At 46.1% G+C, this 13,521-nt stretch overlaps 1 protein-coding gene across 5 annotated transcripts in view; it reads left to right on the top strand.

The window, feature by feature from the left end:
- klhdc8a (kelch domain containing 8A) overlaps nt 1-13,521 on the top strand; it is a 71,741-nt gene that overhangs the window by 41,376 nt on the left and 16,844 nt on the right. For 3 of the 5 annotated variants that reach the window (XM_080302144.1, XM_026169014.2, XM_080302141.1), the window contains 5 exons: nt 1,371-1,401; nt 1,497-1,695; nt 1,981-2,191; nt 10,803-10,967; nt 11,046-11,264. In XM_080302144.1, the coding sequence (XP_080158270.1) occupies nt 1,531-1,695; nt 1,981-2,191; nt 10,803-10,967; nt 11,046-11,264 (760 nt within the window). In that variant the 5' untranslated portion in view covers nt 1,371-1,401; nt 1,497-1,530. Of the gene's footprint in view, nt 1-1,370; nt 1,696-1,980; nt 2,192-10,802; nt 10,968-11,045; nt 11,265-13,521 lie in introns of all 5 variants that reach the window. The other 2 variants (XM_080302143.1, XM_080302142.1) reach the window with 1 other exon arrangement.

The following is a 13,521-nucleotide window of genomic DNA, read 5'->3' as shown; positions in this document are numbered from 1 at the left end:
ACTTGGAATTGACCTACTTTTATTCAGGTGTCTTGCAGCAGGGACACATGGAAAAGTTTCAGGACACCGGCCCTCAAGGACTTGAGTTTGACATCCCTGCTCTAAACTATGTCAGTTATTACGGCTTCAGACCTTAATGCAGGGTTTGCTATGTGTGTGCGCTTAGTCTTACAAGAGTTTCATGTGTGATGCAGGTGATGCATGGCTATTTAAATTCTTCCTTTTAAGGCCGTGGCCCCATCTCCTCTCCTGCTGCAACTTTACTCCTCCCTGTGAAGGTGCTTGCACCGTCTCTACATGATAGCACGACTGTTTTGTTCTTCCTGATCTAATTATCTTAATTTGATTTTTGCACATATGTCACATGCAATACATTTGCCAATTTATCCATGGACTTCTTTGCACAAGTGATCCATTTTTCCTCACATCATAATTAAAGTTTAATAAATCTTTGTAAATCTTTATTCAGTTGGCAGTGTGACTTCGTTCTTTGTTGCAGCCTAAGTATAACACAGTACACACAAACCGAGGAGCAGAAGGAAGAATAAATCTATGAAAAATGTCAAAATTCTATTGCAAGAAATATCCCTGAATGAATTTAACTCATAACATTTGCTTAAATTGTGTGTCTTGACTTTAACTTCTTGTCACTAATCTAATGTAAACAACAATCTTTTTCTTTTTCCATTCACTAAACTTTGTTTTATCAAATAAAAAAACTTTATGGCGTCGTTGTGACATCATATGACATCATAGGTTGTCATTTTAAAAAAATATTAAGTGTGTTGTACATCTTTGTCAATGCCCTTTCATATGATATATTACAAGATCAGATGCTTAGCCAACAGAGGTATTCATGTCCCCCAAGGTCTTGTGTATTGCTGTGAAGTTTGATGACGGTCCATAACGAACTGTGGGTAATATAAAGTTTTACTGATTTTCACAGTTGGTGTGACCTTGAACCTGACCGGTTTTTTAGCAAAATTAAATAAACTCAAGCTGTTATTGGCATCTATTTTCTCTTGAAAACTGTGGACGACTGCACTGCTGACACTAACAGAGACAGAGAGACAAACAAACTGAATCGATTACATACTCCCCCACTGGGGTGAGAAAAATGAAAACATGATAAGTACAGTTCATCAATGACAACAGATCTGACTCTGATTGCATGAAAGCCTTAACTTATTTTAGATAGCGTCTAACATGTTAGACGTTAAAATTAACATGTTGTTGTAAACATTCATTCTGGTAACTCAACTGAAAGCTACATGTACACTACCATTAAACACTGCCACTGATTCCCATCTTTATGCTGTGCTATGTTGCATTACTAAAACCATTTTTGCCTGATGCTGTCTCCGCTCCAGGGCCCAGTGTGAGGTGGAAGACCATCCAGAGGTGAGGAAACACACCTTTCATCTTCTCAGCGTTCCCTGAATAATCCTGCCCTTAACTCTTCTCTGGATCTGGGCCTCCGCCTACCTGCTCCCCAGCTCCCCAGAGAGTCTCCGACTGGGTGCCGATGTCATGGCGGTGCCCAGTGCCCAAGAGTTTCACTGGCAGAGCCTGGCTCGACTGCCCAGCGGCCGTGTCTATCACACTCTGTCTGAAGTGGGGGGGCAGATGTACATGCTGGGGGGCTGTGACGCTGCAGGAAGGCCATGTCCATCCCTGGAGCTCTACTCCCCAGAGGTAAACAATGTGGACAGCGGAGCTGATAGTTTACTGTTTTCTGAGCAGGAATTAATAAACATAAAAATCTTTCAGTCCGTTAAAGACACAAATACACTTTTTTAAGCTAGAAATGAAACAGATATGAATTTATAAGAAACACGCAAGCATTGAATCTGTTTGATGTGTATGTACCCTGAACTAAAGGAGCCATGGACTTTATCTGAACACAGAACTCTAATTTAAAAAGTTAAATACAACCCAGTTCTTTGACAGCTGACGTGTCTTCCTCCTCGCAATTTTCAGGGGGACCGGTGGATAAGCTTGCCCCCTATGCCCACTCCTCGTGCTGGGGCAGCTGTGGCAGTTATGGGAAAGCAGATCCTGGTGGTGGGAGGAGTGGGAGAGGACCAGAGCCCTCTGAAGGTGGTGGAGATGTATAACACAGAGGAGGGGAGGTGGAGGAAGAGAAGTGCTCTACGGGAGGCACTGATGGGTGTATCCATTACAGTGAAAGGTATGGATTATACAGAAACTGTATGCACCACACACTGCGTCTGTTTCTGTTTCTATAGCAAGTTTCTATTATGCATTTTAAGCAAAATTACTTTGTAATGGTTACTGAAAATAATTAGAATATTCCTCCTTAATTGCCCCCTTACAAACAACTATTCATAGTTATGGTAGACTTGCAACATGCTAGCTTTTACTCCAGAGTTTGCACTTGGCCTCAGTTTCATATACTTTTAAGAGATTTTGACTTCTGTAAAGGTCTTTGGCTTTGCTTGTTTGTCATTTTGTGTTGTATTACCCAACATGTTCTTCTGTGGATTCTGTTTAATGGTGACTGGTAAACATCTCATAGCTACGTTGTGACTACATACTGGCAGTAGAGGTTGTATTATTGATCAGGACTGATTGTGAAATGAAATGAAATCAGCAGTTTTGAGGGAAAAACAACAAACAATTTTAAAAAAATCAAGATTCATACGTCGGGATTGTACTGTTATATCTCTTTGTGAGAATATGTACAGTCCATGGGAATTGTTGATATTGTAGAACTGTAATAACACAATGATGCCATTTGAATACTAAACCATCCCACTCAGAAAATCTGTAAGTGTTGTTGATTTCAGCTGCAGAGCAGACATGTGAAGAATACCACCAAACACCATCCTGGAGTTAAATGTGTTCTGAACACAGAATTCAGAACACATTTAACACATTTAAATTTCCTCCAAGCTGCCAGGCCACACTGCGTTCTTGGAAAAATTTAGTTGTAACTTTTGCTGCACAAAGAGTCAAACCAAATACTGAAAGTAAAAACGTACATTATATTTTTGATTAGCTGCTGTTTTTCAAAGTGGCCACTGTTAGCTTTGATGACAGTTTAGCCCTAGCTGGCCTTATGTTTACCAGTTTCATCAGGTTACCACCTAATAGTTTTCAGTTAACAGGTAAGCTATCTTACGGATCTACCATTAGACAGATAAGCTAACAGTAACTCCTGGAAGTTTTGGCTTCTTAATGTTTCTGTGTTCATGTGTTGTATTCTGCTTAGGTAGTGTTATTGTACAGCAAATAGCCCTTCACTGGTGACACATCTGGTGATTTATTCAGCATTCCAGGCAGCAATGTGGTTTAACATTACAATAACCAAAACTCATCACCAAAATACTCTCAGGGCCATTTGGACAGGTAGGATAGTGATGAACAGCAGCTTTAGCTCACCTGGCTGCCACAAACAAGTGTTCGAAACCCTAACAACACATTTCAGAATGAGTTTAATGAGTCCAGAGTGAAGGAAAAGCAACCAGTAAGTGCTCAGCATATGTAGAAAACTTGGAGACTGTTGGAAAGGCTCCACATGATGACCTCATGAGACTGAAGAGTGTGCAAAGATGTTTTCAAAGCAAAAGTCGGCTGCTTTGAAGAATCTGAAATATAATATAAAAGAGCTTTTAGGTTTGTTTACTCTTCTCTCTGCTTTCACTGTTCTGTATTCTCTTTTGATCTTCTTAGTATATCCCTACACTGTAAAAGAAATAAAGAAAAAAACAAGTAGTGAGCATTCACAGTGAAGTAGGGAACATTAATAAGATCTGTTACAGACATAGACATACTCCTCATCCTTAGTTGGGGTGTATAAGTGTGTGTGTGCCAAAGAGCCATTTAAAACCTTTTCTGACAGCTTGTATATAAACATACATTAATAGGTCAAATTGCTGATGGACCTCATTGATCAGCGGGCTGCTCATTTGTCTTGCTTTCAGCTGTGTTTGTCATGATTCGTTGTGTGGCAGGCAGGAGGAGGACCCAAAATGCAAAACTCACAGACACGGGGATGAACTCAAAAAATCACAGCTTTAATGCTGGAGAGGCAGAACGTAGGAAATACAAAACTAAACTGGGAAAACTAAATACAAAGCTCGCCAAGAGACACAGGGAGGAACACACACAACATGAGGGAGAACGCGACGCCGAACAGAGGGAGACGCAGACAGAAATACACAGAGGGTTAACGAGGAAAGTGGGAACACACGGGGAACACAGCTGACACAGATAACCATAACGAGACAGGGCGGGGTGAACATAACACTGACGGGAGACGGGCAGAGTCAAACAGGAAGTACACAGAGGTTCAGACAGGAGGAGAGAGCACGGGGAGAACACAGACATAACAGGCTGGGGAAAACATGGAATAAAACACGAAAGGGGACAAGGGCTCATGAATACATAGAGGGGCACACAGGGGGTGAGAGTCACAAAGGGAAAGCACACAGGGAACAACATAACAGGGCAACTCAGGAAACAGAACCTAAACAGGGAACGAAAATACAAGAAACTAAGAATACTGGGCCCACATGGCCCAGGACCATGACATCACCCCCCCCTTAAGGGCTGGCACCAGACAGACCAAACACAGAAAAAACCAAACGGAAAACAACCCAGGGCGGGCGGCGGGGGCCCAGGACGGAGGGCCAAAACAAAAACTACCACCAGAAGCACAGGGGACAGTCCAGAAATCAGTCCAGCGGGCCAACCCAAAGGGCAGCAGCACCAGAGTCCGAACAGTTCAGGGGGCCGACTGTGCGGACGGCAACGGCGGCGACACGGAAACAGTTCAGGGGGTCGGCCGCGCGGAAGGCAACGGCGGCGACGAAGGAGACGACGGAGCAGTTCAGGGGGCCGACCGCGCGGAAGGCAGCGGAAGGCAGCGGCGGCGGCGAAGGAGACGACGGAGCAATTCAGGAGGCCGGCCGCGCGGAAGGCAGCGGCGGCGGCGAAGGAGACGACGGAGCAGTTCAGGAGGGGCGAAGGAGACGGAGCAGTTCAGGAGGCCGGCCGCGCGGAAGGCAGCAGCGGCGGCGAAGGAGATGACGGAGCAGTTCAGGAGGCCGGCCGCGCGGAAGGCAGCGGCGGCGGCGAAGGAGATGACGGAGCAGTTCAGGAGGCCAGCCGCGCGGAAGGCAGCGGCGGCTCTCCAGTGTTAGGCGTGCTGGCCATGGCCCGGTGGGCACAGGACCAGTCGAGGCAGGACCAGACGAGGACGAAGACTCTGAGGCTGCAGCAGGCGAAGCACAGGCTGGAGCTGCAGCAGGCGAAGCACAGGCTGGAGCTGCAGCAGGCGAAGCACCGGCTGGAGCTGCAGCAGGCGAGGATGAGGCGGCCGCAGGTGGCGGCTGGACAGGCTCCTCGGGCCCTCCAGCTGACGCGGCGCGAGACTGAACGGACCCCTCGGACCCTCCAGCGGAGACAGGAGGCTGAACGGGCCCCTCGGACCCTCCAGCGGAGACAGGAGGCTGAACGGGCCACTCGGACCCCCCAGCGGAGACGGGTGGCTGGACGGGCCCCTCGGACCCTCCAGCTAACGTGACGTGAAGCGGTGGTGTCGCCGCAGGGTGCCGGATAGGCACACCTGGGAGTCCAACAGCAGCTGCAGGACAAACAGTTATGTAGGCCCCTGGCTGGACTAGGAGCTGAGGAAACACAGGCTGCTGAGGCACAAACCCAGAGAGAGAGAAAGCAGGTAGAAAACAGTCTATAGGGCTTAACATCTTGGCACGAAAAACCATGAAGTGAACAGTGGTAGGGACCACCAGTTCTGAGCCAGCAATCATTAGGTTCCCAGAGTCTGCATCAGTCCAAGGTGGCTCACAGGTTACTGGCCCAGTCTCAGTAATCCTAGGAGAGGCCAACATAAGCTGGTTGGACTTGACCGATGGTAGTGTGCGGCTCAGAGGAGCTGGTTCAACCATACGGAAAACAAGAATTGCCACTCGATCCACAAAAACAAGGCTTAGATCATCAGGAGCTAACTCCTGAAAAAACAGTAAATACACAGGTATGGACCTAACCAATGTCACCGTGGTAGCATGACTGTGGTGTGTTGGATGGATGTGTTTGTTGGAACCTGCACCCGCAGTGATCTGTGGCGTCAGAGTGATGACTATATTGAGTGGAGAGACAGATACAGGTAAAACGGTACGTAAACCATTAACTGAAGCAGGTGACACTTCAGGCTGAGAGTGAGTGGTTACACCATTGTTCAAGGCTAAAATCTTATCCAGTGATGAGTTCACAGAGACAGGAGAAAACGGTGTCACATTAACCCTGATCTCAGCCTCCATCTCCTGAGTGGAGGTACTGGTGCTGGAGCAAAACAGTTCATAATCACCCTGTGTATGACCTTCAGGAAGACAGAATTCATATAGTGACGTTACACAGTCCAGGTTACCATGATCAGCATTTATGTTTTCATCTTGACAGGTTAGAGTGAGTTCATGATCGGCATTTACCGTTTTCAGTTCATTAAACACAAGAGTAGCAGGGAAAACAGGATCACTAGTCATGTTACACTTTAATTCATGATATGCCAACTCTGCAATATCCTTGCTTACTGTGGCTTCAGAGGGCCCCGGAGGTGAGAAAACACAGTTCTTGAGGTCAGGCTCAGAAACAGATAGCTCAGACTTGGATGGAACCTCAGACATGGTAAAAGACACAAAAGGAAACACCTTCACCCCACTACTCACACTATTACCCTGAGAATCAGTGGAAGCCTCTTTCAGTCTATGTGTAGATTTTGTGGTCCCTGCAGGATTGAGTGAAGCAGTCATGATCGACTGAGAAGGACTGCCTCTAGCCTGTGGCTTGGTGAATAGCTCATTGCTAGCCATATCACCGGCTAAGTCTGTAGTTACTTCACATGCCGTCCGCTCAGAGGAAACTTGGGGTGACAGAACAGGTTCACTCACCTCCGAGCGTCGGGCGATGCGGTGACGACGCGAACGCCGTTTTCTTTTGGCCGTGGGCCCCGTAGACGTGGGAGATGGAGGCTCCTGAGGCGTCGCAGCGGCTGAGGAGGCGGTAGTAAGCGGAGTGGCAGGCGGGAGTCCCAGGCAACTCCGGGGGCCCCCAAGGGCTAGCCGTGTCCCGCGGAAAACCTCATCGTAGGGGGGAGCGAGCCATGGCTCCCCTCGTAGCTCTTCCTCCAGTTGCGCGCATACGGCGCGCTGCCGCTCCTCGAGGTCGGAATCCGCGCCCCCCACAGCCACCTCGTGTTGCTCAGTGGAGGGCAGAACGGGCCGTGGCGGTGCGCGACAGCGGCGGGAACGCCGTTTCCTCTTAGGGGCGGCCGTGGGCTCAGCCTGGCCTTCCGTGGCGACCGGCTCCTCGCCCTCAGACCACATCCGTGCCAGGCAGGAAGCAGGAGACGAGTAGCCCGATCGCGGCGGCGAGGGTGGGTGGTCGGTCTGTGGTGGGACAGCTGACGAGAGCTCTTCCTCGGTGATAAGCCAGGGCTTCCAACGGAGCTCGTCCTCCCGATACGCCCGTAACACCTGCTGCCGCTCCTCTTCACCGAAGTCGCTGGCCTCTGGCATCTCCGTGCGCCACGCAGTGTAGGCAGGCGGTGGCGAAGATGTAGAAGCCGATGAGAAGCGAACAGGCGGCGTGACGGTGGTGAGCCCCATGGTCCCGATCCTGACCGTTTCCAGTTCTTTCTGGGACAGCTGCCCCGGGCGGATGCCCACGGCGGACACAAGAAAGTCCCGGATGTGGGGGCGCAGCGCGCCGAATAGCCACGGGAGCCCGGACACCATCCGCTGAAGACGGACGGCTACGGTCTCCCGGTATTCGCCTCTAGGCAGCGTCGCCCATTCCTCACAGTGGTATTCCACCGTGTAGACCAAGTCTTCCTGGAGGTCCGCGGAGGGGTTGTGAGCTGCTGGGTCCAGTTCGTGGTCGCGTTCTTCTGTCATGATTCGTTGTGTGGCAGGCAGGAGGAGGACCCAAAATGCAAAACTCACAGACACGGGGATGAACTCAAAAAATCACAGCTTTAATGCTGGAGAGGCAGAACGTAGGAAATACAAAACTAAACTGGGAAAACTAAATACAAAGCTCGCCAAGAGACACAGGGAGGAACACACACAACATGAGGGAGAACGCGACGCCGAACAGAGGGAGACGCAGACAGAAATACACAGAGGGTTAACGAGGAAAGTGGGAACACACGGGGAACACAGTTGACACAGATAACCATAACGAGACAGGGCGGGGTGAACATAACACTGACGGGAGACGGGCAGAGTCAAACAGGAAGTACACAGAGGTTCAGACAGGAGGAGAGAGCACGGGGAGAACACAGACATAACAGGCTGGGGAAAACATGGAATAAAACACGAAAGGGGACAAGGGCTCATGAATACATAGAGGGGCACACAGGGGGTGAGAGTCACAAAGGGAAAGCACACAGGGAACAACATAACAGGGCAACTCAGGAAACAGAACCTAAACAGGGAACGAAATACAAAAATACAAGAAACTAAGAATACTGGGCCCACATGGCCCAGGACCATGACAGTGTTTGTTTAAGACATTCGTGATAGCTGGAGGGTTTCAGCCCAGCTAATCCCTGGGGACATGAGACTGTTCCTTCAGAGTGTACACAGAGGGAGACAGATAACCATTCACACTCACATTGACACCTCCAGAAACTCTGCAGACTACTCAAATCTGACTCCGGTAGCACGTGGGTACAGTTTTATTACCCACAGGCTGGACACCACAGTAATTAGAACTTTTGCTTAACAGCAAAGCCGGCTGGGGCTTCACAGTTTGCATGAGTTCTCTGCGGGTACTCTGGCTTCCTCGCACATGCATGTCCAAAGATATGCACGTTAGGTTAACTGGCAATTTTAAGTCGACTGCAGGTCTGAATGAATATCATCAGTGTTTTGATGATGGATGTCCAGAGGCTCAGCTCAGGACAAATACGCTCTCCCTGAAACATACAATGAAACACAAACCCGTGAGAAACATCACTCACGTGCGGCTGTCTGATCACAGCTGTTTCACAGAAAATATGAATGCATTAGCATGTGGGCAAAAAATTAATCATGTTAAGTGAAACAAAGAAAGATACAGTTATATTTTTGAAACAATGGCTAAAATAACCACTCAACGTTCCATTTAAGACAAATTTAACCCAATTTTAGCCTTTGTAATGTGCACTGGTCATCATCAGCCAATCAAGGAAACATATCAAAGTTGCTAAGTGCATGAATGGGAATCAGTCACAGTTTGGTGAAGTTATCTTTTGAATAGGTTTTGGCTGGAGGTGATTGTTTTATGGCTGTATTGGGTTATATATGGTCTAAACTGATGTCTAATGTAGGCCGTTATTTATAGCGTTATTCAGACTAAACAACCCAGTTTTCAATGAGTAATTTGGGGTAAATAAAGGACAGAAAAACTATTTCCATCAATGTGTGGTGCTTGCTTGGTATTATTCCTGGTGTTGAGTGAGTCACACATATGCCAGGTCCATATGTATGATTGCCACCCTGAGCTCAGTTATACAATAGCTATCTGTCACCTTGTTAATCTCCCAATTGTCACGTTATCTATTGTCATCAGTGGAGAATAACTTTAGTCAAAATTAAAACCATACATTTTCTGTGCCCATGTGTAGTTCAAACTCTGAAATTTCATAGGAAATAAAAGAGTTATGGCTAATTTTATGTGCCTAAAAATGAGAGCAATAAAAACAAACAAGATGCATCCATCAAGAATTAACTGTGCAAAGTGTGAAGAAGATAATCAGAGTAGCTGCTCTCCAGTGTGAACTTCAGAACAACACTTGGGTGCACTTTAATTTTTACCAAAAAGTCGGCTCTGTGTTGCTGTCTGAAGTCATTGGAGCGATATTTGGGGGCTCTGATTTATTCCTACATTTTGCAGCTAGTATGACCGGTCTTCTCAGGGAGCTTCTCTATGACTCCGGTGCATCTGTCAGTGTCCGAGGGAACGCAGATAGATGCTGTATACACATAGACTTATTGGCTGTGTATGGGCTCCATTGTGCTCCCTCTATCTCCCTGACCACTTTTCGATCCTCTGCCCTTTGCTCGCACTTTCATCCCCCAGCTCATCCCGAGCAGCTGAAAAAGAGACAGATCGTCTGACAAAATAATCAATAATAGCAAATTAAAACAAATCTGGTATTTCTGAATGGAGCGTCAGCCACCACATTGACTAAATGATGCCATTTTTATTGACGTTTGTGGGATCGTTATTTTCTGGATATTTAATAATGAACTTGTGGTAATGAGACATTCTTTTCCCCAAATGAATATAAAGTGTTTTTGCAAACTTTCTTCCCCTCTTGTCACTAATGCAGATGCATTGAGGTTAGAATCTGAAGTCAAGTGGCTTTGTAAAGAAACACTTGACTAAAGTAAACACACAATAAAAATGCAGATTGCTTCCCTGCAGCTCTTTTCCTCTTCATTTTGACGATTAATGCTGCTTTTCTCACGCTTCGACACTCGCCTTCGCTTTCGATTCTTATGCTTGGGGTGTCATGCCAAAGTGCCAGACGTGGACTCTTGCATTTTTATTCTACTGCTGTACTTTCTGTCCTTCGTCTGTCAGATTTTCTTGCCTTGTCACAAGCTAACTTCTCATCCGTGTCTGCCTGTGGATGAGCAGATTTTTTAGCACTTCATGAAGTGCCCACAAGTTGTTTCCATCAGCTAGGATGCGGTGGAGAAGTGTAGCTCCACTTTTGTAATCATCGTGATATAATGTCTGAAATGTCCTGTCTCTGTGCATGTGTCTAGATGGCCGTGCTCTGGCTCTTGGGGGAATGTGTGCAGACCTGCTTCCCCGTAGTATCCTGCAGCAGTATGACCTTCGAAAGGACGTGTGGGCGCTACTTCCTTCCATGCCGACCCCACGCTACGATGCTAACACACATCTGCTTGGCAATAAGCTCTATGTGGCAGGTACTAACACACGAGCACAGCTATTATGTCTGCACTTTATTTGTCACTCTAGTAGACAACTTTTTTTTTACCCTTAAGGTGGCCGTCAGTGTAAGCGACCGTTAAAGGCCTTTGAGGTGTACGACACAGAGACGCGATCTTGGACTACGCTACCCATGATGCCATGCAAACGTTCCTATGGGGGTGTGATATGGGACCCAGCTGGCAGGCTGTGCCTGTTAGGAGGACTGCGGCAGGGCGGGGGACACCAAAGCTCCAAGTTCACCAAGAACGTCAATATTTTTGACACCAACCAAGGTACAGCGCTTAATGATTTTAACCTGTATGCTAGTTTTTAATTTGTTTTTCACATGTAGTAAAAGTAGAAAGAATTCTTGCCATATGCATATCAGGATTCATTGCATATCAGGACAGATAATCGTATTAGAACTGCACATCCAGAACACACCAGCTCAAGTTTGAATCTTTCACTAAACTTAAGCGGGGCTCAACTTCAGAGCTGAACAGAGAGCAAAACATGAAACAGATCTGAGGCGTTCAAAGGCAAGTATGCGTCATACTCTTTTACATGCAGCTCTGTATCCAAAACTTATCAGGTTGTGAAAGAATAATTCAACATTCTGCAAATTATACATATTTGCTTTCCTTCTGAGAGCCTGATGAAAAGTTCAGTGTTGAAATAGCAATTCCAATCTGTCCTCAAGTCCCTTCATTGCCTCCGTTATCATTTCCCTTATGCGTGCATAGAATGGATAAAAGAATTTTCTAACCTAAAAACATTTGACAGCTAAATGTGTGAAATCTCACGTTTGATTGAACCTAATGTCAAAATGACTATGACTGGGGGAAATATTTCTTAACGAACAACATTATATCAGAAATCTGTTAACTCCAGCTTGACAGCAAGACTCCTGCATGCAGTCACTGTGTCAAGCTAATGTTTGCCAAGAAATACTTCCAGCATGCTACTTCCTATAGTCATGTTTAAACCAATATGTTGTCATTCCAGAGCATCATTTACTACTGTTCTGTCAGCTGCATCTGGTGTCTCAGACAGACACACACACACACACACACACACACACACACACACACACACACACACACACACACACACACACAGTAGGATTGGGCGATATGCACTATAGTCCAGTCATCCTGCTTTTTTGACTGACTGATAGAATTGCCACCAGGGCTCCAGAGGTTAATGTACGCCCACCAGGGTAGTGCTATCAACCCTCCATACTGCACACAATTGGGCTCAAAAGCTAAAAGACTCAGTAGTGTGCAGGTGAAGGAGCAACACACAAAAAATGAATGATTTAGCTTAACTGTAATTAGTTAGCATAAGTGGATGGATCTCAGCTGAACAGTTGAAACAGTGTTAAGTCACACATTTTCGGTCTTTACCCTTTTAGCTCACACCAGCAGTTCTACTAACTCATCCAGTCTTTTTGTGTGTGTTTAAAGTATCTCCTGTTTATCTGCTCCACTCTTTACTGTCCTCCCCACATACAGCAGAGATTTTCGCTGTCAAAAACACTCAGCAGGAAAAAAGTGAAGAAGAAATAAACAAGATCATCACATAATGCTGTAATTTAAATAACCTCCTCTTTTCTATCACTTGATGATAGAAAATGTTCACATCATTCTATTATTTAATGACACACACACTCGTTTTCATGTCTTAGTGAGGACAAAGAATTGACAAAACGCTTTCCTCAGCTCTATAGCCTAACCCTAACCACCAGAAATGAATGCTTAACCCTAACCTATTTGTAACCTAACCCTAAAACCATATTTTAGGCCTCAAAAATGCCTTCAAATTCATGAGAACTGGCATTTGATCCCCACAGTGACTGTTGGGCCCCCTAAGTATAGTGCCATTCCAATTTCTGGTTCTAAAAAAGACCCAAACACACACACACGCACACACACACACACACACACGCACACACAGACTTACATCAATTTCAAGTCACGTAAAAGTCCAGGCAGGAGCGTGAAATAACACATTTTTCCTTCATAAACTTTTATTGCACTCAAACTATTTGAATTTCAGCACCATGGACAGCTCTAAAACACAACTGTAATGGTGAACCTACACAAATTCGGCTGCATGCACATGCAGGATATAGATCATATGTACACACACACACACACACACACACACACACACACACACACACACACACACACACACACACACACACACAAGACTACTCCATGTAATCTGCAAATCCATTTGGGTTTTGATTAGTTTCTTTTGTTAGCTTAACAAATTGTTGTTGTTCTATTAAAACACAAAGTATAGAAATAAAGTTCTGTCAATCAGGCATTTTTGCTTTGTTTTATCCCAACGCTATAATTTATTCCGTCAGTCACTCTGACTGCCAAACTGTCACCAGACTTATATATATCGCACACAAAAGTAACATCAGTCTGTGAATGTCAGCGACCTGAGGAGAGTATCTGCTGGACTTTTGAACAGAGCCTCTTGGAAAATATGAACGTATCATAATTCATATTTTTGACCACACTCGTCTCCATTTAC

Source organism: Astatotilapia calliptera, chromosome 5 (assembly GCF_964374335.1).
Source record: "Astatotilapia calliptera chromosome 5, fAstCal68.1, whole genome shotgun sequence".
Lineage (NCBI taxonomy): Eukaryota > Metazoa > Chordata > Actinopteri > Cichliformes > Cichlidae > Astatotilapia > Astatotilapia calliptera.
This window is presented reverse-complemented; position numbering and strand designations above follow the sequence as displayed.